At 43.8% G+C, this 27,510-nt stretch overlaps 1 protein-coding gene across 2 annotated transcripts in view; it reads right to left on the bottom strand.

Annotated features, from left to right (window-relative positions):
• MALT1 (MALT1 paracaspase) overlaps nucleotides 1-27,510 on the bottom strand; it is a 214,028-nt gene that overhangs the window by 35,355 nt on the left and 151,163 nt on the right. For both annotated transcript variants that reach the window (XM_082252978.1, XM_082252979.1), the window contains 4 exons: nucleotides 25,016-25,039; nucleotides 14,577-14,780; nucleotides 5,613-5,790; nucleotides 1,641-1,715 (listed from right to left, as the gene is read on the bottom strand). In XM_082252978.1, the coding sequence (XP_082109104.1) occupies nucleotides 1,641-1,715; nucleotides 5,613-5,790; nucleotides 14,577-14,780; nucleotides 25,016-25,039 (481 nt within the window). The remainder of the gene's footprint in view (nucleotides 1-1,640; nucleotides 1,716-5,612; nucleotides 5,791-14,576; nucleotides 14,781-25,015; nucleotides 25,040-27,510) is intronic.

Here is a 27,510-nt window from a genome sequence, read left to right as displayed (position 1 = left end):
ACATCTAAATGATTCAGAGAAGGATTGGGGGAAAATGCTGTGGTCAGATGAGACCAAAATTGAGCTCTTTAGCATTAACTAGACTTATTGTGTTTGGAGGAAGAAAAATGCTGACTATGACTCTAAGAACACTATCCCTGCAGTCAAGCACAGAGGTGGAAACATTATGCTTTGGGAATATAAAGATGGGTCATGGTCACTGAAGATGGGTCATGGATGGGTCTTCTAGCATGGCAATCACCAGAAACATACCGCCAAGGCAACAAAGGAGTGGCTTAAGAAAAAGCACATTGAGGCCATGGAGTGGCCTAGTCAGTCTCCAGACCTTAATCCTATAGAAAATCTATGGAGGGAGCTGAAACTTTGAGTTGCCAAGAGACAGCCAAGAAACATTAAGGATTTGGAGAAGATCTGTAAAGAAGGGTGGAGAAAAATCCCTCCTGAGATGTGTGCAAACCTGGTCACCAACTACAAGAAACATCTTACCTCTGTGCTTGCCAACAAGGGTTTCTCCACCAAGTACTAAGTCGTGTTTTGCTTAGGGATCAAATACTTTTTTTACTTACTGAACTGCAAGTTAATTTATAGCATTTTTGTGTTTTTTTCTGGATTTTTGGTTGATATTCCGTCTCTATCATTTAAAATACACCTATGATAAAAATTATAGACCCTTCATTTCTTTGTAAGTGGGAAAACGTACAAAATCTGCAGGGGATCAAATAATTATTTTCTCCACTGAATACCCTAAAGTGGTCACCCTGATATTACAGTAGAACTAAAAGCAAACTTTTTTATTTTTTTTTATTTTAGAGGGAGGATACCCCTGTCTTTTTTTTTTTTTGTTACCGTCTTCTTATTGGGAGATTTCCTTTCACTTCCTGTCCCATAGTTAATACAGGAAGTGAGAAGAGATCCCTCTAAAGTGATAGAATCCCAAGTTGTCACCAGGGTCACAGGAACTAGTACCCTCATGGGAAGATTTCCCCTCTATTAATGTTCTGGGGACAAACCAAAATTTAAGATTTTCTTTCATGTTCGCTTTAGGTGATAATCACTCGAAAGATAGGCTCGCTAAAAATACACTATTGCTTTCCTTTAATAGTATAATTTTTCCACTTTTTCCCTAATGCATGTCTAAACCCATGAATGTAATATATTGCAACTTACCTGTCTTTAGATATGGTGGCTGCATTAGTTTTCTTTTTTCAGGCTTTTTTTCCTGTGTTTATCTTTTTTTAACCTGGTTATCCTGTGTCTGCCTTGTTCAGCTCAATTACATGAGAAATTATGAAATTAGTAGTGTAAAGAATAAAGATAAGGCTTGTTTCTTTATTTTTTGAGCACAGAGGAAAACTTGTACTTGCCGAAAATGTTCTTGCCTGAAGAAGAAAAATAATGCAGCCACCCCTTGTAAGGACTGGTAAGTGGCAATTTATATTTTTTAATCCACCGTCGTCTTTTGGTATATATTTTATATTTAGGAAGGGCACTTAATATGTGAGGCTCGCATACACATCCAATATTTCCAGATGGCCGTACAAAATCTAGATTTGCTGATCATTAAGCTCTATTGTCCCCCACAAATGAATGATCATATCATCAGCTGGCAGCTAAGGTCAATGGGTATAAGCAGAACTTACGTGGCATAGCCAAAGACAATGTTAGCCGTCACCTTCAGGTTTTCAGGAATGAGGATAGTGTTGTCATACTGGTTCCTGTAATAAGATATATTTTCGGATGAGAGACAGACAGGTACACTTTGTAACTAAACAGAAAAAAGAAAAAATCAACACAAAACTGCTCTCTATTCATATCTGTTATAGAAAGCTTGTAAAGAGAGAAACACAGGGGCTGCCTTTTCTCACAACTCCTTCTGTTGTCAAGTTGGACGTCTGGCTTTAATACCTTCAATCACCGACCTGGAACAAGCAGGTAGAATAGGACTTCAGACTGACGATTGCACTTTCCCCCGATATATCGGAATCGGCCACCAAGGTGACCGATATTGCAGATATTTCAGGAAAGTGCTTGTACCGGAGTGATGCCTGCTGCATTCGGCTCTGATCGGGTCTCCATGTAAAAACCCGGAAGTGATGTCATGACATCACGTCCGGGTACTGGCGCCAGATTAAAAAAAATGACAGCATTCGAAACAGCCAAACGTGGTTTTTTGACTGCTTTTAAGTGCAGAGGAGGGGTTTGGGATCTTTTAGACCCCCCAGATCCCTCCATAAGAGTACCTGTCAAGGGATAAAAATAAAATATATTATTATTTTTTTAAATGTACGAAAATATCGGCCAATATCGGCCGATACCGATATGCAATGGCCAAAATATCGGTATCGACAATCACTAATATATGTATAGGTATATATATATATATTGTAAGGGATTAGCTCGATAGCGGGTGTGGGTGACCCCCTGGGTGGGTTCGTTACACAGAGAGACAGCCGAGGAGTGGTTGAAAACAACAGTCTATGGTTTATTCTTCCAATTTGCTGGAAACAAGTGCAAGCATCCAAACAGCATAAATCAAACAAACATAAAATAAACCCTGGCCACTTGGGGCGTCTACCTTCACAACACAGGAACCTACCTATGGAGTCTGTCACAACCTACTGCTGGGCAGACACTGCTGGTCATACAGCAGAAAACCAATAGTCTATTTGTTTTCTTTTCACACAGAAAAAGTCAACACCACCTCACCTTCAGAAGTCTTTCTCAGCTCACTGCTCTCCTTAACGCACAAAGCCTCAGAATGCAGCAATCAGTAGTCATCCTCTGGATAACTTATAGAGGCCTTAATTGCCTCATTCTGAATAGCTGAAGCTTTCCAACGTCCTTAAACCTTTCTGGCTACCTCTGCAGCAACACCTGATAGTAATTGGTGAATTGTCTAAACAAGGCAGAAATGTATCTCCCATCTGTGACAACACCCACCGATTTACCTGTCTTCCTGTTTATATATATATATATATATATATATATATATATATATATATATATATATATGTGTGTATATGTATATATATATATATATATATATATATATATATATATATATATATATATATATATATACACACACACACACTGTGTATATACACAATATTGTCAAAAGTATTGGGACGCCTGCCTTTATATGCACATTAACTTTAAGGGCATCCCAGTCTTAGGCTGGCCATACATTATACAATTTTCTTATTCAATTTTCCTTTAGATTTACCAAAATTGTATAATATGAGGTCAAACCTAAACACTTTCAATTTGTATGCAACCAGGCAGGCCCTTGCAGTACTTAGTTGAAGGTAAATCTAAAGTAAACTGAATAGGAAAATTGTATAATGTTTGGTCAGGGTTCAATATTGAGTTGGCCCACCCTTTGCAGCTATAACAGCTTCATCTCTTCTAGGAAGGCTGTCCACAAGGTTGCGGAGTGTGTCTATGGGAATGTTTGACCATTCTTCCAGAAGCGCATTTGTGAGGTCAGGGACTGATGTTGGACGAGAATGCCTGGCTCGCAGTCTCTGCTCTAATCCATCCCAAAGCTGCTCTATCGGGTTGAGGTCAGGACTCTGTGCAGGTCAGTCAAGTTCCTCCACTCCAAATTCTCTCATCCATGTCTTTATGGACCTTGCTTTGTGCACTGGTGCGCAGTCATGTTGGAACAGGAAGGGGCCATCTACAAACTGTTCCACAAAGTTGGGAGCATGAAATTGTCCAAAATGTCTTGGGATGCTGACACCAGGTAGGTGCTAGAGAGAGAGAGAGAGTATAGTTTTGAATCCTTTCTTCTTACCAGAGGGATTGCAGATAAATCTATATTGTTCTCTGCCTACCAGAGAGCAGGATCTGCTAGTGAGGTCTGCTCATGGTGCTCAGGTGCAACTCAGTCTGTCTGCAGAGTGTTTCACACTAGTCCAATAGGGAGGCATATTGGACAGTGGGAGGAAACCTGACAAATGAGTGCATAGGCATTTAGTGCAGCCCTGGTGATTTGGCAGAGGAAAGTGCCTGGGATACTGTAAAAAAGCCAGGAGCACATGTGCTCGGTGTCTTTAAGCTGGAGAGCGGGGTCCTGGAGGGAGGGGGTGCTGCCTCCTCCTCTGTAGAGTTGCCATGCGGCCTCCAGTGGGCCAGCTGAGGGCCTAAAGTGCTAGAGATTAGCTGAACCCAGTGGTCCTGTAAGCTGACAAGGGCAGGGAGACACTGGATTCTGCATACAGTGAGTACAGATCTGTGTCAAGGGGTCTGACCTGAGGGGAGGCCATCCCTGCAGCTAGAAGAGTTAGTGGAAATGTGTCAGTAAAGGGGATGCTAGTGAGCATTCTGAAGATAATGTACATCACCAAGTCTATTGCTGGAGAAAGAGCAAGGAGAACTAACCCTTTCCATACATGTTGCAGTATGGTTCAAGCAGAGTGACTGCTTCCACAAGCAACCAGTGGAGGCCAAGTGAGAGTTGTCTTAATCCAATGTAAATAGTTCCAGTTGGAGTATCCAACTACTCCTTTCTCCCATCCAAGTTCCACAATAAATGCAAAAAAATAAAATAAAACCCTGGACTGTTTATTGAGTGAAGAGCCACTGGGAGTAAGGATGAATGTGTGACCTTTCCCCAAGTGACTATCTGCTGGTAATCAGAGGAGGCCCCAGAAGTCATCTCACAGCAAGCCCTACAGGGACAGTGCTACACATGTCTTTATGGACCTTGCTTTGTGCACTGGTCCAAATCATTTGGTGGAGGGAGGATTATGGTGTGGGGTCGTTTTTCAAGGGTTGGGCTTGGCCCTTTACGTTCCAGGGAAGGGAAATCTTGGGGCGTCGGCATACCAAGACATTTTGGACAATTTCATGCTTCCAACTTTGTGGGAAAAGTTTGGGGATGGCCCCTTCCTGTTCCAACATAACTGCGCACCAGTGCACAAAGCAAGGTCCAACTTATTACCTGATAAGAATATGTGCTTCTGTCTAGTCCGTTCAGTCCTGAGATTTATACAGCTCTGTCACACAGCACAGCTAGCCAGGGATCTGACTTTTCTCTGCCACTGTTAAAGAGACACTAAACAATATCTTTATTCTCCAAACTCTTTTTCTGTTCACATTCACTATTTAACAGCCCTGTAAACAATTTTTCATGAAAAAGTTTCTTATAATGTTTTTCTGCCTCCTTGTAATATCTTCTATTAGCTTGCGACACTCTCCTTTTCCCTCTCACTTCCATTTGTTTGGAAAGAGCAGCACACTTTAGCTGCATTCATGTGCACTGCTCTATGCACACAAATCACATAGTCCAACGTCCATCTCAAGGGGGGTTGGCTACGTCCTACATACGGTTGCGTCCCACATACACTTCCATGGATGCTTAAGGTTTCTGTGCTGCATGGTCCTGGCCTCTAATAATGATCAGGAGCTAGCGCGATGGGCTCCTGATCATGTTGTGACAGCAAATCACAGTGGTCATGTGATCAGGCAGTCCATCCTGACCCCGGGAATAAAGAGTCATTTAATGCAGGCGCTGGGCAAGGAGGAGTTAAAAATAGGTGTAACGCTTTCTTTAGACAATGAGATTTTCAATGGTCCTATGCCCTGGGCAGACGGCTGCTTCTTACCTCTTTCGGCACATATCGAGTAGGAATACATTGAGCCCGGTCTCTTTTTCTTGCATTCGCTTTAGTATGCTTTGCACGCACAAACAGTTGGAGGACTTGTATGGTTTTGGAGCATCAATTGGTACCATGAAACTGTTTCCAAAATTTTCGTACCCATGGCCCGCGTAGTACAACAAACCTGGAAGACAATGGACATTACTTTCACCTACATCTGCATAATCTGCATAGATATGAGTTAGTAACCCCCCAGAATTGGTGGAACAAAGTCCATCATTTCCTATGAAGGGTGAATATTCCATAATCATACTCCACCATATTAGTGAAACGCAACAAAGTGGCCCATTACAATTTCCCTATGTTAAAGTTACCAGATGTTCAATATGATATGCGGGGAGACCCTACTGACCACGCCCACAAAACCACACCTTCATTTGTAGTCACACACCCCAAAACCATGCTCCCATTTGATAAACTGAAAAAATAGCGATAGAAGGGAACTCTAGCCATGTGCATAAGTAAGGCACAGAGTTCAGGAGTCAGAATTAGGTAACACAGATTTCAGGGGTCAAGAATAAGTAACACACAAGGTTCAGGGGTCAGGATTAGAATTAAGTAATGCACAGAGTTCAGGGGTCGGGAATAAAGTGTTACTAAACCCAGAACAGTAAAATCAGTCTGTATATACAGTAAACCATGCTTGTTATGCTCACCGTGGAACCTAAGGGGTTAATCCTGTGCATTGTGTAAAAAGGCTGTTTGGTCCTGTCTTCTCTGATCCTCCACTTTTTCTACTGTCCCCAACTCATCTCCTGATAGTACAGAGCCTTGGGGGCATTCTGCACATGCTCAGTTTCATGTGTATTGCTAGAGAGTTTTTTTTTGTAAGGGTGCATGTGATCAGCACAGGGCCAATCAGCACTGTTCAGACAGAAAGTCAGGGGTCATGCAGCCTCATAGGACAGTCAGAGGAGAATGAAAACTCCTCCTACAAGCTTTATCCAGTGCTCAACCTGACACTGATAGAAGTCACAAGACTGCTAATTTCTGCAGATGAGAAAAGGTATTTAGCAGTTTATATTTACTAAAATAATTGCATTTCTATGTTGTGTACTGTGGGAGACAATATATAGTGAATGCTGGTTCCTGTGTTTTCAGGATTAGATAACACACAGAGTTCAGGGGTCAGAATTCGGTAACATATAAAGTTCAGAATTAACAGTTCAGGGATCAGGCCAGCTGCTGTTACTAGCAGTTTGGAGCATTGCCCCCAGGCTTCAACTCATACTGCAAGTGTGAGCTGGAAATGGCGCAACTGGAACAGTCTGCGTCTGAATTGCACAGGACTCGCTGTGAACATGCAGGGCGCCCTGGCAGTACTATTTAAATTGCTGGAGCCTCCACACTAAAAACTTAGGACTTCATAGAGAAAGACAGGAACATCAGTTTTCCAGGGCAGACCCCCTGGCCATGGGGGGTGAATGGCAACTTTATTCTAGATATAAAATGTGCAGCAGCCCCCCTACACAAACAGAGAGCTCATGCCAACCTGTGAACTCCATTGGAGATGTTGCTTTTAATATTGCAAAGAGTTTCAGGAGAGAACTACCTTAAGCAATATATTTCCTTAGGCCTCATTTACACTGACATTGTCAATCCTATATGATTGTCAGTATGCATCAAGAGGACATTTCTAAATGCATATTATTGCATGTAATAATTTTTCAATGGTGCCATTCACACTGAGCACTTACCTGGATTTAGGGGATCACATAGTTGCCAACATTTAAAATTTTTTTCCAGGGACACTTTGCAGCACAGCTATCAATTACCACACCGACTTCCCTGAAGCCCCGCCCACTCTGCATAATTCATCTCGCCTACTTATCAGATTATAGAGTCTACTCCAATATAGAGAGAATTACAGGAAATTAAAAAGGGAATTTCAAACTTAAGGCCACAGTAGCAGAGGTAATAATAAGTCTCCCATTCAGCTGCACTACTTTTGCGTAACATTTACGGGCCGCCCAATTAACAGACGCTTCCAGGGACAATACAAATTACCTGGGACAGGCTCCTATTTGCAGGGACTGTCCCAGGAAAAAAGGGACAGTTGGCAAATGGCAAGTATGGGATCATCCCTAAACCCTGCTGTGGGTGAAACATGTTGTGGGCATGGTTTTGGCTGGGAGTGAGCAGTGGGCTGTGGCTCATTATTTGTACGGTGAATTACAGTGCAGCAAGAGCTAACTCCAGTGCCTTGGCACCCAGCTGTTCACAGGGAAATGAGAAGGATATAGGCTGGTCTGTGAGTGGTGAAAGATGTTGGGTTCATCTAACAGCGGCTCTCACGCAGGCCACAAGCCTACATTTCTTAAGGTGCATTCAGAGCTCCTAGCAATGGAGTGACAAAGACCATACACCTATGATTTGCATGTCACATGAACATCTTAAAAAGGAAAGTTCTTGGTTAGCCTACGGTCTAGTCCAGTCCAAAGGGCAACCTTTTATAACCGAAGACAGTATCAAGCAAGTTGTGTGCAGGTCTCTTTGACTCCTGACTATTTGCATAGATGGTAAACAAAGCTTTCACTAAGCTGGTGCCAGATTACAGACTGTCAAAGCCAACTAAAAACAGACAGCGGAACTCTTCTGTAAAAGAGGGAAGCAGAGGTCTTATCGGTCTATAATATCTTGCAAAACAAAACCACAGGAAGTAAGGGTGGGTACAATTTCAGAACCAAGCACGATAACCTAAAATTACCACGGAGCGCACTACTGAGAATACAGAAATATACATGCAAGTTAGATTTAAACATAGGCACATGTCTGTATTTACCATATGGTGTTCTTGAACCTATGACTGTGTACAGAGATGCTGTCCAAGAAAGAATCTTTGACCTGAGGGGGGTTGGCAAAGTCAACCAACTAGTCCTTTAATGGTGCAAAGTGTACCAATGGTGCCATGCTGATAGGTAGGCTTGGTGAAAATGTTGTGTTCCTGATAGGGAAATCGCAAAACTCACGGGTTTCAGTAACATTTTGACTGTTGAAGCCAGATTGAAAATTATATTTATTTAGACAAACATGTAGGTAGAGACATGTTTGGAGAGCAAGTCAATCACATTACATTCTGTTGGCTTAATAATCATTGCTCTATCTGGCTAGGGTACAGTTTTATACATTCTAGAGTGGGTGGAACCTAGCTATCTAGTTTTCTGTAAAGTCGCATGTGAGTCTTTAGTAACGTCCTTTGATATGCGGATGGACATTTTAACATAGACGTGTCACGTCCAAAGCTTGTTGGCTAAACAGGTCTTCAAAGTACGAGATAGCAATCTTAACAGCTGGAGCTGTAAATGGCTTTTGAATACAACAGCTGTTATACAATATGACTTCTCACAAAATATAAATCCAATATATCTGCTTAATCAAAAATCCATGTTTGATAATCATAAGTAAATATTTGATAAATAAAATGGCTGCTTCCCTTTTCCTCATCAGTTCCCAAAGATCTTGGTTTATTGCGGCACATTCTCCATCATCTGCTTCTTTTGAGGTTCTTGTCATTGGGTCACAAGACCTTTCAGATGTACTAAGTCAAGGCTGGAAGATTCCCCTCTGCCAGATTCTGTGATCGCAGGTCTGAGCAGGGAGCAGGTAGCTATATAATATCCAGTTGGTCTCACTGACTGCAAATGTTGCACTGATTGATGTCTAAATAGGGAAGTCTCTCCACTCAAGGCCAAGAGGCAGCATATCTTATTAGCACTGGCCTAGGGAGTGATAGCTCCCTGCCCAGCTATCCTAGGCCTCCATTGGGGCATAATCTGTGTTCATGTCATCTCTGTTCTTCTTATGAATATGGAAATTGAGGCTGCCCCTGGCTTCAGTTCTTTATAAATCACTGACCTGGAACCAGCACGCAGCCAGTAACTTCAAAATAGAAGAAGAACGTCTTGTCTGCATACTTAGGTAGGGATTTAGAAATCTATTGGACACTGAGGGTCACAGTGATTAAGTAGCATTTTTAGAAGAAATGCTCAGCTATGCTAAAGCTGGGAATACCCGGACAAGAAGGATGGAGGAATCCCCCCGCTGATATGTTGTATTCTGACAGCTGCATCAGCCAGCTGCACCCATCAGAGTACATTGATCAAGAAAAATGTTCCTTATTAATGTCAGCTACCCTACACATCAAACAAATATGGGTTGGCAAGCATTCTTAAAGTATATCCTAAATGTGGAAGAACAGAAGATGTAGAGAAATGTCACATCTGGCAGCTAATAGTGGCTGTAATTGCTAGGAATTTTAATGACACTCATTACAACTGAACAACTGTCTTGAACAAGCTACAAAACATCTTCAACATTACAGAACAAGTCCAGTAGAATGTGACTGACTATTAGTACTAATCAAAATCAGTGACTGACTGACTATTAGTACTAATCAAAATCAGTGGTGGCCTGTCCATTGGGGGCGCAGTGACGCCGCCCCCCCCCCCCCCCCCGTATCCATGCGTCTGGCCTCCTAATCTACATGCAGGGCGCCGGATGCATGGATTCCAATGAGGGTTTTTTTTTTTTTGAAGCACGTGATTAGAGCCAGAGGCTCTAATAGGCTTCAAAAAAGGATGGGCTTGTGGCACAGGGCACCCAGTTATCTGACAACAGTGAATGAATATTCCTCCTAGGAAATTAGGAAGCGGGTCCTGAGACCCATTTCCCATCTGGCTGGAAGGAGAAGCCATCTCTTTGGCGAAGGAGAAAGGAGGAGACAGCCGCCGCGATGCCAAGGAAACACAGGGGAAGTCTGACCGATGGAGAGGGGCCTTCACATGTTAGCCGGGGGGCAGCACAGCGTGAGTGAACCAGCGAGGATTTGGGTATGGTGCACGCTGCGGGCTGGAGCAATGAGGGGGGGGTCCATGGTCAAGTCCGTCTGCCGCCCCCTCTAAGCACCAGCCGCCACTGATCAAAACCATGGATATCTGAGAGGGGTATACCCAATCATGAGGGGATAGTGATTGGAGTATTTATGGTATACTCAATGTGTGGTCCGAACAACAGGAAAGTGTTTAAGATGTTAACGTTGTCATTTTTATAGGGGAAGAGTATGTCGATGCAGCTGTACAAATTTGTTATTTTTACTCATTTTGATACAATAAAGGGAACTTTTTAATGGCACTCAGCCCTACATTAACCTGTCCCATCATAGTTACATAGTTGGTAAGGTTAAATAAAGACACCGATCGTTAAGGTGCCCATCTAATCGTTTTTTTAAACTATCGACGCTCCCTGCTGATACCACTGCTTGTGGAAGAGAATTCCACATCCTTATTGCTCTGACAGTAGAACCCTCTACACAGTTTAAGGTTAAACCCCTTCTTTTACAATTTCGATGCATGGTCGTGTGTCTTTTTAAACTCCCTCCCACTGAAATTTTTTTCCCTATGGTAGGGTCACCAGTAAGGTATTTAAATATTGCTATCAAATCTCCTCTCAAGCATCTCTTCTTCAGAGTGAATACGTTTAATGTTTGTAGTCTTTCCCTATAACTAAGGTCTTCCAGTCCCTTTATTAGCTTTGTTGTCCTTCCCTGAACTCATTCCAGTTCCAGCACATCCTTCTTGAGGACCGGTGCCCAGAACTGGACGGCATACTCAAGATGTGGATGGACCAGAGTCTTGTAGAGGGGGAGAATTATTGTTTTATCTCTGGAGTAAATCCCCTTTTTGATGCGTGTTAACCACTTAAAGCGGAATTACGGCCTCAGATAAGTTTTTTCACTAAAAACACCCCCGGGACAGTCAGGGCTAGTACATTCCATAATGGCTAGCCTCTGAACTGTCCCAGGTCGCACTTACCTTTTAGAAGAAATACTTACCCTGAAAATTTCTTCTCCAGCGCTGCCATCTCATGTGTGGGCAGCTGAAGCCAGCGCGTCCTCTTCTGCGTCCTCTACCGTGTCCTCTTTGGTCCCACAATGCACTGCACCGGCCCCGCTCGTCAGTTCCGGGGCAGGCGCGTCATCCCTGCACAGCGTCTGGGCATGCCCAAAAGCTGTTTAGCAGGGAATGACGCGCCTGCACCAGAAGTGACGAGCGGGGCCGGTGCAGGCGCATTGATTCCTGGGAGCGATGAAGTTCAGCTCCCAGGAATCAATGCAAGCAGGAAGTGATGGTCCGGGCTGCGGCCGCAGAGGGAGGAAGTGGAAGAAAGGTGAGTATATTTTCTTCAATATCAAGGTAAGTAATAAAAAAAAAAAAATCGGGGCTATCCATTTGTTTTTTAGGTGACACTGAGCAAGCGGATAGCCCAAAGTGGATTTTGAGGCTGGCACTCCGCTTTAAGGACCGCCCCACGCAGATATACTGTGGCAGGGCGGCCCTCATGCACAAATTGACGTACCTGTACGTCGGCTCGTACTCTGAGTCAGGGGTGCACACACGCCGCCGGCGACCTGCTTCTGCTGTGTTTGGACACAGCATGAGCCAAGACCCACCAATCATTCAGAGAAAAGGCAGAACGGCGGTCTGCCTATGTAAACAAGGCAGACCACTGTTGTGTCAGAGAGGAAGATGGAGATATTGTGTTTCTGCTAAGCAGAAACATGGATCTCTGTTTTCCTCCAGTTAGGCCATCCCCCATACAGTTAGAAAGCAATCCCTAGGAGCACACATAACCCTTTGATCACCCCTGGTGTTAACCCCTTCCCTGCCAGTGTCATTAGTACAGTGACAGTGCATTTTTTTTTAGCACTGATCACTGTGTTGGTGTCACTGTTCCCCAAAAAAATTGCACTTATTTGTCCTTCCCATTGTCACAGTCCCATTAAAAATCACTGACCACCGCCATCACTAGTAAAAAAAATAAAAATTCCATAAACCTATCCCATAGTTTATAGACGCTATAACTTTTGCACAAACCAATCAATATATGCTTTTTGGGATTTTTTTCCAAAAATACATACCGTAGCAGAATACATACTGGCCTAATTTGATGAATAAATTTGATTTATTTTTTACATTTTGTTATTGGATATGTTTTATAGCATAAAGCAAAAAATATATATTTTTTTTCAAAATGGTTGGTCTTTTTTTTGTTTATAGCGCAAAAAATAAAAACTACAGACGTGAACAAATACCACCAAAAGAAAGCTCTATTTGTGGCAAAAAAATGACATACATTTTATTTGGGTTCAGCGTCGCACGTCTGCACAATTGCAAGTTAAAGAAACGCAGTGCCATATCGCAAAAAAATGGCCTGGTCATTAAGGGGGTAAAACTGAAGTGGTTAATATTCTGTTGGCTTTGCTTGCAGCAGCTTGGCATCGTATGCCATTGCTGAGCTTGTCAGTAACTTAAATCAGTAACTTAACCAGCTACTCATATTCTATTCATAATTAGGCCCTCATTACAGCTGCATGAGCTGTAGCCTGTGGGATGTAGAACTTAATATAGATGTTCCAGAGGTGATTTACAGGTTAGACAACTCCTTTATTAAAGCCCAAAATAAAGGCTAAGTCAGTTCATGCATGCGTTCAAAATAACTGGGCTGCCTTTAATCCCAGATGAACTTTGAGGAAAATGTAAAAATCCACCCTTGCATTGGGGCCCCTCTGCGCTGCAATGGTTGACTGCTCATTGTGTCCAGTGGAAGAGGCTTAGGGAGAAAATACTTACCTCTCTGCTACAGCAGGGTCTCTCCAGCGCTGTGACCCGTCCCCTGCAGCTCCTCTGTAGGCTGCAACCGGCTTGGTTGCAGTTTAGCCTCCAAAATTTACAATACTGGTTTATCGTTCCTGCATTGTATGTGATGACGCCAAAGCTTTGCCCACAGGCTGGAGCTTCGAGCAGAGGGGGAGAGAACCAGAGCAGGGTTTTTTTTCACAGAGTTGGACTTTAACCACTTGCCGACCGCCCGCCGTAATATTACCGCGGCAGGGCGGCTCGGCTGCGTCCAGTTACGTAGTACTACGTGACTGGAGTGCACGTGCGCCGCCGGAGCTGCGCTCCCGCTGTGTTTAGACAGCGGGAGGCAGGCCGCGGGAGGAGTGGTGGCGATTGCCGCTGCCCTCCCGCGATTGTCAGAGAAAGCGAGAGAAGACCCGCCTGCTTATGTAAACAAAGCAGGCGGATCTTCTCTCAGACAGGCAGGGAGACATCAGCAGTTTCAGCTAAGCTACAACACCGATCTCTCTGTGCCTGTCACAGAACCATCCCCGCCCCCCACCCCCCCACACACACACACACACTCAGTAAGCATATTAGGCATACATTTAACCCCTTTGATCAGTATTAACCCCTTCCCTGCCAGTGTCATTTATACAGTAACAGTGCATATTATTTAGCACTGATTACTGTATTAGTGTCACTGGTCCCCAAAAATGTCAGTTAGGGGTCCGATCTGTCCGCAGCAATGTCGCAGTCCCGCTAAAAATCGCAGATCTCCGCCATTACTAATAAAAAAAATAAATAACTAAAAAGTCCAAAAATCTATCCCGTAGTTTGTAAACGCTATAACTTTTGCACAAATCAATTAAAATACACTTTTTGGAATTTTTTTTTTTAACCAAAAATATGTAGCAGAATACAAATTGGCCTAAACTGGAAAAAAAAAAAAAATGTAAATTTTTTTTTTTATTTGGAATGTAGCAGAAAGTAAAAAATATGGCGTTTTTTTTTTTTTTTTTTCAAAATTGTTGCTCTTTTTTTGTTTGAAAGCGCAAAATCTAAAAACCGTAGAGGTGATCAAACACCACCAAAAGAAAGCTCTGTTTGTGGGAAAAAAAATTCATCAATTGTATTTGGGTACAGCGTCGCACGGCCGCGCAGTTTTCCATTAAAGCAACGCAGTGCCGAATCGCAAAAAACGGCCTGGTCATTAAGGGGGTAAAACCTTCCGGGGCTGAAGTGGTTAAGTTATCATAATTCTATATAACTTTATTTATTAAAAATGTCTTACCATAAACTCCTTTGTCCAGTAAAAGCAAGAATTCGTCCACCGTATTCTTCATTTCAACTTCAGTAAGGTCAAGAAGAGATACAACCTTGAAGTCAAGTTGTCGCAGTAAGTTTGTGAGTTCGTACACATCGACCATCGGAGCTTTAAGTTGCGAATGGTTTTTGTAGGACATGTTTCCGATTAATAAGGCCACCTTGTCTGTAGCTGTAAAGAGACACATTCAAACGCTTAGAATCTTTTCAATGGACTACGAAATGTCTTAAAGCGGAGTTCCAGCCATTTACTCACCTGTCCAACGGTCCAGCGATGCGGCCGCCGGAAGCCTCGATCCTCTCCCTCGGCGCCGGCATCACTGCTGTGGGCACCCGGCTGTTACAGTTTGCGGCTTCACAGCCGGGTACCCACTGCGCATGCGCGAGTCGCGCTGCGCGCCGTGATTGGCCGGCAATCTTCTGGGACCTCTGACGTGTCCCAGAAGATTGCAGGGAGGGAGGGGGAGAGGAGAACTTCCGCTCAGGGCGCCGCGGCGCTCCGAGCGGAAGTGGGAGCGGGTACCTGTCAAAACTAGGTACCCGCTCCCCCCCCCAAAAAATGACATGCCAAATGTGGCATGTCGGGGGGTCAGGACTCCCTAAAGCGGAAGTTCCACTTTTGGGTGGAACTCCGCTTTAAGCATTCTAGATTGCCCTATAACGACCAATCGGATACAACAAACTTTATAGCAAAATATTTTTTTTTAGTTTTGGATAGATTTTTGTTTATTTATTTTTGTACCAATGGGGAGGATTTACTTTACAACACAGGACATTTTTCAAAAGTTAAAGCAAATTTTGGAAGATTTCCCCTCTATTCATGGTAGCCAATGTGTCGGTTCACTTTATGGCGATCCGACTTCGGGGAGGACCTGTGAAGTCGCGTGCACTGCGACTTCGGCGCGACTTGGAAGGACTTCACATAATGGAAGTCAATGCAAGTCGCTCCTATGTCGCCCCGAAGTAGTACAGGAGCTATTTTCTAAGACGGAGCGACTCGAGTCGCTCCTATTAGAACGGTTCCCGTAGCACAGAATGGACCGCGACTTGTCAGGCTGACCAGTCGCCTGACAAGTCGCGGTAGTGTGAACCAGGACTAAGATTGACAGTGGTCACCAGAACAAACAAAGAGTGTGAATCTCCCCAGTGTTGCACATTCAGCAATAAAAACCCTTGAAGGGTTCTATTCCTTCCCTACATCAGCTAAAAACAAAATGGCTTTACATTTACTGTTAAAATATGAACAGGGCAGCCTTTATCTCTCAGCACTGGGTTATGGCAGCCTTTCTCAACCTTTTCAATACAGAGGAACCCTTGAAATAAATTTCTGGTCTCAGGGAAACCCTGCTATAAAATCTAAAACTCATGACACATTAGTGAGACAGTCAGTGGGAAGAATGCTCCTTACTCTTGCCATCATTGGGAAGAATTACCCCTTTACAGATAACTACAAAGAACAAAGGTGTCATTGGAAACTTATCTGAGAACCAGAAATTGCCCATTTCTTAAGGAACCCCCAGCAACCTCAGGAGGAACCCTAGTTAAGAAACCCGGGGTTATGGTAATAGCAATGTATATTAGATCAAGTTAGGCTTCTTACATCAGAAACACTGTACATACATATTCACAAAGCTTAAACACAAAATAAGGATCTTTATTTTGATCATGCAAATGTCATTTTCAAATCTCATTGATCTCAACTGAAAATAACTGTCACTTTTTAACATGAAGATCCTTATCCCTATAGTTCAATGAGCTGATTTTTTTTTTCCAGTTAGTTTGCAAAGTTAAAGTGGAACTAAAGTCTAACATAGAAAAAAAAACTGTGAGCAGGCATGCAATGTTTCTGTATAGAATCGTATTGTAACTATACTGTCTACCTCCATTTTGTAAAGCTCTGTGGAAACTGCTGGCACTATATAAATCCTAAATAATAATAATATCAATGTCCCTTCTGCAAAAAATAAACCTACCTGTCTTTTTACAGTGTTCTGTAGAATGTACACTGAGCTGTGCAATGCGCTGCCCAGTTTAAATTCCAGTATAGTGCCTGTGTGCCGGGATGACAGCACTCCTGCCATGCATAAGAGTGATGTCATCCCACACTGGCCAATCCAGATGGCTGAAGACCACCACTCGGAAGAAGCCAGGGAGAAGATGCCGGTGTCAGTAAAGGGACCTTGCGGGCGTCAGGCTGTTGAAGCAGAAGTAAGCATTGCAGACTTTATTTTTGCTTAAAGTGATAGCAAAGCCTTAAGGTTTTTCACTTTAATGCATTCTATGCTTTAAGATGAAAAACCTTCTGTGCTGCAACTCCCCATCAGCCACCCCCTCCCCTCCCTTTTTCTTACCAGAACCCGATCCGATCCAGCGATATGCACAAGCGCAGTGGCTCCAGCTACTGTCGCTCTCCTCATTGGACTGATGATAGCGGCAGGAGCCATTGGCTCATGTATAAGCTGTCACACGGGAGCAGGGGGCGGGGCCGAGTCCCGCTGTCTGTGACAACGGGACTCTAAAGTGAGCCCACATGGCTGCCCCCATGGAAAGCAGCTTTCTGTGGCGGCACCCGATGAAGAGGAGGGGCCTTGAGCGCCAGTGGGGGACCCCAGAAGAAGAGGATCGGGGCTGCTCTGTGCAAAACCATTGCACAGAGCACGTAAGTATAGGCATGTTTGTTATTTTTTTTTTAAAAAATGAATGTTTACAACCACTTTAGAGCAGGTTATGTATAATTATAATTTCAGAATTCTATTTGTTGGGTACACGGGCCACTTTTGCTATATCGCCAAAGGTTTTTGGACACTCCAAATGATTAAATTTACAGATTTTCAAGTGGATGGTAGTGTTAATACTACAGCATACAAAGACATTATAGAGCAGCCTTTCTTCACCTTTTCAGCACATAGGAACCCTTGAAATAACTTTCCCATCTCAGGGAACCCCTGGTAAAAATTACAATATCTACAACTCGTGATTCATTAGTGTGATGGTCAGTGGGAAGAATGATCCCTACACTTGTGGTCATTGAGAAGAATTACCCCCTTACAGATAGCTTAAAAGATCAATAGTGTCAGTGGGAACTGATCTGAGAGGCAGAAATTGCTCCTTGCTCAAGGATCTCCTAGTAACCTCTGGAGGAACCCTATTTGGGAAACCCTGTTATAGACAATTGTGCTCTTCCAACTTGTAGTAAAGATTTGGGGAGGACCCTTTTCTGTTCCATCATGACTGTACCCCTGTGCACAAAGCCAGCTCCATAAAGACAGTTTGGTGAGTTTGACGTGGAGGAACTTGAGTGTCCTGTGCTTTCAGAACCCCAAGCCTACTTAACACTTTTGAGAGGAATTAGGATAGCCAATTGCAAGTCAGGTCTTCTCACCCAGCATCAGTACCTGACCTCACAACTGGTTTCAGAATAAGATTTCTAACAACCTCGTATAGCTTGTTCGAGATCCCAAACTTTTGGTTTGTTAACCACTTGCCGACTGCCGCACGACTATTTACGGCGGCAGTCAGCCCCTCACAGGCAAAGTGACGTAGGGGTACGTCACTAGCCTGTGAGGCTCTAGGGGGTGAGCGCGCGCCGCCCCCGCTCGCTCCCTAACTTCCCCGCGCATGTGACCGGCGGACCCGATGTCGTTACACGAAAAGCCACGCCCCTTTACAGTTAGAAGGACACCCCTAGGGACACACTTAACCCCTCCTTCTCCAATAAAGTTAACCCCTTACCTGCCAGTGTCATTTTACAGTAACAGTGCATATGTATAGCACTGATTACTGTAGTAATGTCACTGGTACCCCCAAAAGTGTCAAAAATGTCAGTCAGGGGTCCGATCTGTCCACCGCAATGTCGAAGTCCCGCAAAAAAAAATCGCAGATCGCTGTCATTACTCGTTAAAAAAAAAACAACAAAAATGACAAAAATCTTTCCCTTAGTTAGTAAACGCAATAACTTTTGCGCAAACCAATCAAAATACGCTTATTGTGATTTTTTTTTTACCAAACATATGTAGCAGAAGACAAATTGGCCTAAAATGTTAAAAAATTTAGATTTTTACATTTTTTTGGGGAATTTCATATAAAATATGTGAAAAATATTGTTATTTTTGCAAAATTGTCGCTCTTTTTTTGTTTATAGCGCATGATCAAAAAATCGCACAGGTGATCAAATACCACCAAAGAAAGCTCTGTTTGTGGGGAAAAAAAAGGACATCAATTTAATTTGGGTACAGTGTCGCACGACCGCGCAATTGTTCGTTAAAGTCACGCAGTGCCGAATCGCAAAATAGGGCCTGGTCAGGAAGGGGGTAAAATCTTCCGGGGCTTAAGTGGTTAAACATCTCAAATATTTGGCCATGTAGTGTATATGGATAGCTGCAGTCATACGTATATTTGTATTTCATAGACACATCTGTTTCATAACAACCATTCATCTATATCTTAGTGGGCTAAAGATTACTTCAAAACTACAGAGGAATTATATAACAAATTTTACTGATTTGCCAGGCTGAATCTGATATATCAGAATAGGAAAGCAGGATTTAACTTAATTAATATATTTTAAATATGTATTGTTTGAACAGCAACTCACTTTCAAATATGATTGCCCAGGTGTGAAAAGGTTTGTCGTAGAAAGATTAACAAATTCATAATGACTCATACTTTAGCAAAGAGAAAAAGGATTTTTTTTTAGAAGACAGTTGTATAGGTGTTAATCATTTTTATCATAGAAATATGTGAGGTGTCACATTCTGTAACTGCCAGAAATGACTCATTCATATTGGGGCCTCACACAAATAATGGAGGCCAGTGCCATCTCTTAACAAGGGCATCAATCTAAATCCCGAGACATTCTTTTCTAGATATAAAACAATAATCTCAGAATTTGCTTTATCATTTTTAAATGAATGGTAAAAATGTAATTCCAGCCAACTCTAAGTTTGCTTGGAGTTGAAATAAGTTAGATTTGATTTTTTTTGCTATCCATAGCTCTGTAAGGGCTGGCTTACAGGAGCTTTGCCATCTGAAGGGTAATCATGGTGGCTTGCTTTCAGAAGGTGTTTTACAGGCCGTAAGGAATTGTTATGTCACCTCCTCTGCCTGTTTAACCCCTAAAAACCTGTATCACCATACCAAGTGTTTTGCATGAATGTATTGAATAGGTCTTATTTAGATGTGCTCCAAAGCCTCCATGAGTCTCCAGGGGGACCCCACAAAAAGTGAAAAACACTGCAACGGAACAACCCCCTCCGCGCTGGCAACACCACCCGGTCCCCAGGCACAAGTGCCAAGCGATCCTCAGCAGAGAGGAAGAGAACGCCAGCAGACTCACCACCCAGCAGAAACAGGCACCTGCAGCCACCAGAATAATCTGCACTACGTGTTCGGCGATCAGGAAGTGAAAGAATCCAGGAGTCAGCACCAGGAGATGAGGAGGGGCTCCCACCGCCAAAATCACTGCCCACAGCGATCCACTGTCATGGCCACCACTATTTTTAATAGCAATCCACAGCAAAATGGCCGCTGGACTACACAAAAATGGCCGCTGTGTATAGAAACACACAGGCTACAACAAAATAGTGGCCCCCTGCAGCACCACGAGGCTTACGGGGATCCTGGAGGGAACCCACCAGGTACTCCCCCCCCCCTGCACAGTCGATCGTCCGGTCGCTGGCGGCCCACCCCCCTGGCCCCCATCGCCAGCTAGCTCCCTGCCCCCACCCCAGGAGGTGGACCAGACCACCCAAGCAGCCCCAGCATATGTGGAGGGGGGGTTAGAATGGAGGACACTGGAAAGGGGGGGGTGCCTGATGGGAAGAAGGGGAACCAGGGGTCCGACTGTCCCAAGGCCCAAATCCACTCCAAAACCCTCCAGGGGGAGAGGGGGGGACGGCTACTCACCATAACAGGAACCAGACGGGCACTGCTCCAGACAGAACCCCTTTCTATTGAAATGGGGGGCTGTCGGCCAGGAGGAACTCTGAGACTCGGGCCGAGACCCGGTCGAATGTGACCTCGTGAGGCGTTTAACTCGCAGGCAAGCCCCAGTCCAGTGGGGCTATGTCGTGGCCGACCTAGCAGGAAACTGAGGTCTATGCTTGCTGGCCAAACTAGGGTGACCACTGGATCTAGATTATCCAGCTGGTCGCCCAGTCTGGCAGTTGATTGTAGATCTCACAGGAAAAATCCAGAAGAAAAATTTTCTATCTAAAAAGAAAAAAAATTGTCAGGACCAGAGATCCCAGCAAGGAACTAGGTCCTTACTGCTGACTAGGCAGAACGTGCCTATAGCAGAGAGAGGGAGTATACCCCCTGGGACTGCCCATGGGCGTAGCCAGAATTCTTTTCTGCCTAGTGTCCTACTCCTGTAGGGGGCAGTATAGCCCAATGGTTCAGAATATCAGGAGCTGCGTTGGTCAATGAACGAAAGAGAAAGATAGTTTTTACAGGAGCAGTGATTTTAATGATGCTTATAATAAAACAATAAAAATTTAAAATTTCTTTAAATGTAGTGCCTGGGGGTCCTCTTAGTCTGCCAGTAAAGTGGTGCATTTATACCATGTATAGAACCTGCTGCAGAAAAACTGACATATATAAAGGAAAATTACATTTAACCACTTTAACCCCAGCCGCCGCAGATGTACGGCGGCAGTCTGGCTCTCCCAGGCAAAGTCCCGTACATGTACGGCGCTCGCCTGGGAGGAGCTAGGGGGCGATCACGCGCCGCCGGAGGCGTGCTCCCGCCCCCTTTTGTCAGCGGGGAAGCTAGTGCGTGTGACAGGCGGCTCCGATGGCCGCCGGCCACTCTCGATCTCCCGCCGCTGACAGACAAGGACGGACGGCTGATGTAAACACAGCCGTCTGTACTTCTCCCTGAAGTGATCACAGATGTCATGTGATCCTGCTATATAGGATCACATGTCTCTGTGATGACTTCACAAGCCACGCCCCCCACAGTTAGAATCACGCCCCTAGGGTCACCTTTAACCCCTTGATCACCAATACTGTTAACCCCTTCCCTGCCAGTGTCATTTTTACAGTAACAGTGCATATTTTTAGCACTGATTACTATACTAATGTCACTGGTACCCCCAAAAGTGTCAAAAATGTAGGGATCCGATCTGTCCGCCGCAATGTCGCTGTCCCGCAAAAAATCGCAGATTACCGCCATTACTAGTAAAAAAAAAAAAAAACAATAAAAATGACATAAATCTTTCTCGTAGTTAGTAAACACAATATCTTTTGCGCAAACCAATCAAAATACAGTTATTGCAATTTTTAAAAAAAATATGTAGCAGAAAACAAATTGGCCTAAAATGTAAAAAAAATCTGATTTTTACTTTTTTTTTTTGAGAATTTCATATAAAGAATGTGAAAAAATATAGTTTTTTTTTTTTCAAAATTGTCACTATTTGTGTTTATAGCGCAAAAAATAAAAATTGCACAGGTGATAAAATACCACCAAAAGAAAGCTCTATTTGTGGGAAAAAAAGAATGTCAATTTCATTTGGGTACAGTGTCGGACGACCGCGCTATTGTCCGTTAAAGTCACGCAGTGCCGAATCGCAAAATAGGGCCTGGTCATTGAGCAGCCAAATCCTCCGGTCTGAAAGTGATTAAATTACTGGCAATACAATATCATTGCCGGTAATACAGAGCCCCCCCCCCCACCGCCCCAAAGCACCCCCCCAATGTTGAGGTCATGTGACCTGAAATGGTTCAGGTGGGGAGGGTCACTTGCTCAGCCTCCCCCCCCCCCCTACCTGGCCTACCAGGCTGCATGCTCAGGTAAGGGTCTGGTATGGATTTTGGGGGGGGGGGAGGGTCCACATTGCTCTTTTTTTAAATTTTCGCCTAGTATGGATTAGGGGGCCCCCACGCTGTTTTATTTTCACATTTTTCTATTGTCGGCAATGGTTTTTTTTCATACAGCTGTCAGCGGGGAAGCCCATTGACAGCTGATGACTCATTCGTTGTTAAGGAAGCAGCAGCCAGCTTCCTGGCCTACTCCTTAACAACCAACTATTAAATATGCCCTGATTAAGCTTTGACCAGTCAGGGATTACTGGATATAGCATTGCCCAGGCAGTGCATTGTGGGGCGCTCGGTCGGCGAACATCCCGCAGAGGGCCCACAAATTTAAGTGTTCGCCGAATGGGCGATGTTTGGTCTGAACCGCTCGCCCAACACTATTAATTATCATTTGGGGTAATGCTGGAGAAAGTGGTGTACTATTTTAATTTTGGTATTTCATTTTTTTAATCTGTGGTATTTATTCTATGTTGTATTTTAATAGTATGGATAGTTTATTAGTGTATAGTATTAATTTGTTTTATATGGTGTTAATTGCTGTTATTGACAATTTTACAATTTTGTTGTGTCATGGTTTCTTGTTCTGTTCATTGTTGTGATCTTGTGTTGTCTTTGTTGAGTGTGGCTGTGTTGCGATAATTTCCCCTTGGGATTAATAAAGTATTCTGAATCTGAATCTGGATTCCAAGTTTCAAAATAATATATTTTTTGCTTTCAAGTTTAGATATGCTTTAAAAAAAAAAGTAACAGGTTCTCTTGACAGCAGATAATATACCAAGAATGGGCAAACTACGGCCTGGCGAACCTTTTAATCCGGCCCGCTGAGCGCTAGCTAATTTATTCATTTACAGTGGCGGCCGGTCCTAGGCTTCAGCAAAGGGTGGACCCGGGGCGCAGAGCAGTGCGCCCCGAGCCCACCCATTGTGTGACAATAGCGAATGAAAATTTCACTATTGTCACACAGATCCTCCTGGCCAATCAGGAAGCGGGTCTAATACCCGCATCCTGATTGGCCACAAGGCAAACCCCATGCCATTGGCCGAGGAGGAGGCAGGAGGACTCGAGGAGATGCTGGGGGACTGAGGAGAAGCCGCCGCCGCTGCTGCTGCAGGTAAGTGCACTGGTCTCGGGGGGGGGGGGCACACTGCATTGAAGGGGGCACGCACACTGGTCTCTGCATTGAAGGGTACACGCACGCTGGTCTCTGCATTGAAAGGGGGCACGCACGCTGGTCTCTGCATTGAAAGGGGGCACACACACTGGTCTCTGCATTGAAGGGGGCACGCACGCTGGTCTCTGCATTGAAAGGGGGCACGCACGCTGGACTCTGCATTGAAGGGGGCACGCACGCTGGTCTCTGCATTGAAGGGGGCACACACGCTGATCTCTGCATTGAAGGGGGCACGCACACTGGTCTCTGCATTTAAGGGGGCACGCACACTGGTCTCTGCATTGAAGGGGGCACACACGCTGGTCTCTGCATTGAAGGGGGCAGTGGCACGAGCGCTGGTCTCTGCATTGAAGGGGGACACGCACACTGGTCTCTGCATTGAAGGGGGCACACACGCTGGTCTCTGCATTGAAGGGGGCACGCGTGCTGGTCTCTGCATTGAAGGGGGCACGCACGCTGGTCTCTGCATTGAAGGGGGCACGCACGCTGGTCTGCATTGAAGGGGGCACGCACACTGGTCTCTGCATTGAAGGGGGCATGCACGCTGGTCTCTTCATTGAAGGGGGCATGCACGCTGGTCTCTGCATTGAAGGGGGCACGCACGCTGGTCTCTGCATTGAAGGGGGCACGCTGGTCTCTGCATTGAAAGGGGGCACGTACGATGGTCTCTGCATTGAAAGGGGGCACGCACAATGGTCTCTGCATTGAAAGGGGGCACGCACAATGGTCTCTGCATTGAAGGGGGCACACGCGCTGGTCTGTGCATTGAAAGGGGGAACGCACGCTGGTCTCTGCATTGAAGGGGGCACGGTGGTCACTGCATTGAAAGGGGGCACGCTGGTCACTACATTGAAGGGGGCACGCTGGTCACTGTTTTGAAGGGGGCACACGGGTCACTGTGCATTGAAAGGGGGCACGCTGGTCACTGCATTGAAGGGGGCACGCTGGTCACTGTTTTGAAGGGGGCACGCTGGTCACTGTACATTGAAAGGGGGCACGCTGGTCTCTCTGCATTGAAAGGGGGCACGCTGGTCACTGCATTGAAAGGGGGCACGCTGGTCACTCTGCATTGATTACTGAAGGCCCCTTAATTACTGAAGGCCCCTTTCACACTTTTGTCACCTCAAAGTCACGCAATTTTTTACAGCGTTTTTTGCCATCTACTCTTGGTCCGGCCCCCGGGTCCAATATATGAACCCATTGCGGCCCTCGAGTCAAAAAGTTTGCCCAGCCCTGTAATATACAGATTTTAAAGCTATGTCCCTGTGTTTTCCTACTGCTGTAATTTATGAAGAGAGTAACGGGTTCACATGATGGTTACCCAGGTCATGTCGGTGAGCCCTGAGGCAAAGACCATTTTTAATTGAGAAATATAAAAAAAAACTTTCCTAAACAAAATATTATGAATTGGTGAGACTTACCAAAAATGGGCTCATCTGTGCGTACTGGTAAAAAAACAGATAAAAAAATAAGTTGTTAAGGAATGCTAAGAACAATATAACGCTGTGAATAAACATTTCCTATACGTATATGATTTTACTCCTTTTTCCTTCATAAGCTGTTATTTTTTACTTTTTGTATATGCATACTGTAGTTTTGACATGTTACAGCCCTAATGATGAGCACGTCCAGCAGGATTCCCTCCGCTAGAATTCCAGTAAATCATTGACTCCTCTTAAAGGATCTGAGTATTTATTGCAGCTGCCACCATTAACCTTGACACACATTAATAGAGCCCTGTATTTATTAAAGTGTATGTCCAACAAAAACATTTTTTTTCTTGTTTTTGGTAGACTGAGGAAGGATTAGAACCTCTGCCAGGTTTTTACTGCTAGCCAAGGCTACATTAATAACTTGCTGACTGGGGTAAGTTTTAAAATTTTCACACACATGTTAAAACATCATTTTTTGTTTCAAGAAAAGTACTTAAAGCCCCCCATTATATATTTTTTTTCAACATCAAGATGAAAATGAATTATAAATAAATATTAATCCATAGTAGCATACCAATTCAAAATCAAATTACATCAAAATAAGGTGAATAAAAAAGATTGTGAATAAAGAAAAATATATTACATAATTTTTCACACACATGTTAATTCAGCATATTTTGTTTCCAGTATTTATAGCCTCCAAACATTACATATTTTTTTTCAACATCAAGGTGAGAAAATGAATCATAAGTAATGAATAATCCACAGTAGCGCGCCAATTCAAAATCAAATTACATGAACAAAATGTGAATGAAAAAAATTTGAGTAAAGAAACATTTTTTACGATTTTTTCATTCACATTGTTTTGATGTAATCTGATTTTGAATTGGTGTGCTACTGTGGATTATTAATTATTTATGGTTAATTTTCTCACTTTGATGTTGACTTATATTTGTATTAAGTAGCAGCACATTGAGATAAAGTTTGTTTATTGAATATTTTAAGAGCGCAGTGGACATATTCATGTATTATAAATTTTTTTAAAGCAGAGGCCCTAGAGAATAAAATGGTGGCTGTTGCAATTTTTTACATCAGTCAATACATGCACAGAAAAAAAAAATACACATTAAATAATTTTAGTGCACACAAACACAATATAATACCCAATGTATGATAAAATATAAAAGATGATGTTGCGTCGAAACTTGAAAAACAATACGGGTAAGGAGAAATGGGGTTTTCTTGGTGCTACACAAAAAAGAAAATTATTTTTTGTAAAAATCTCAATTTTATTTATACAAAGGTAAAATTGTTCAATAATAAAAGAAACATTATTGTTACAAATGTTGTGCAGTCTTTCCAATTCACTCTATATGTTTCGCTATTAATTAGCTTCTTCAGGAGATAATTATAGATGCTGCATATGTAACTACTGCAAGAAATACACTTATTAATTAAAGCATTAAGAGCTGGTTCACACTACCGCGACCAGAAAGTCGCCCCATGAAGGAGCGACTTTTTAGCGTGACTTTGAAGAGACTTGTTTAGAGACTTGTAAGAGACTTGTAAGAGACTTGTGCACTACTTTGAAGAGAATTACATGATAGGCGACTTGGTCTGTGGGGAATGCCTGGCTAATGTCTTTCTTCTTCCTGGAAAGTCTGATCACAGTCGCTTGAAAATAGATAAGGATCCGACTTAGAGGCGACTCCCATTGAAGTCTATGTGCACAAGTCGGATAGAGGTCGCCTTGATGTAGTACAGGAACCTTTTCTGAAGTCGGAGCGACTTCAGTAGTGCATATTAAGACGGCTCTCATTCATTTACATTGAATTTGTGATGACAAGAGACTTGGGGCGACTTGAGGGCACACAAGTCGTGTCCCAAGTCGGAGTAGTGTGAACCGGCTCTTAAGCTTAGGTCATGCTTGATTAGCTGCTTTCATGCTTTCATGTCATCGCGGCTCTAGCCAATCACATAGCTGGAACGCGTGATCCCAGAAGACAGACAGAGATGTCAGCACTCTACAGCACTGGAGGGCTTCATTCCAAGGTGAGTAATTCATAACGTGCTAGTATGCGATACCTCCCGGGGAAGATTTGAAAGATCTATTTCTGGTATTTTCTATGGGCTGAGGAGGGCCCCCATCTGTGACAAGGCTCCTTCCCTTTCCTGGATTGTGGCAAGAAAGTACTCTTCCCCCCCGTGATACCCTTGATGATGTCATCCAGGATAGCCCCAAACAGGCGATCACCTTGAAAGGGCAGATCAACGAGAGCTTTCTTGGAGGCTTGGTCTGCAGATCAAATCTTAAGCAACAGCACGCGCCTAACCGCCACCGATGAAAAAGAGAGTTTGGACAGCACAGGAGCTGTATCCAAAGCTGCATCACAAATAAACTGCAGCCCATGGACCAACTGATCCGCTAAATCAACATAAGCAGCGGGAACCTGCTTACCCCCCAGGCAGTGGTGGGATTCAAA

Source organism: Pelophylax lessonae (assembly GCF_965119305.1).
Source record: "Pelophylax lessonae genome assembly, chromosome: 1".
Taxonomy (NCBI): domain Eukaryota; kingdom Metazoa; phylum Chordata; class Amphibia; order Anura; family Ranidae; genus Pelophylax; species Pelophylax lessonae.
This window is presented reverse-complemented; position numbering and strand designations above follow the sequence as displayed.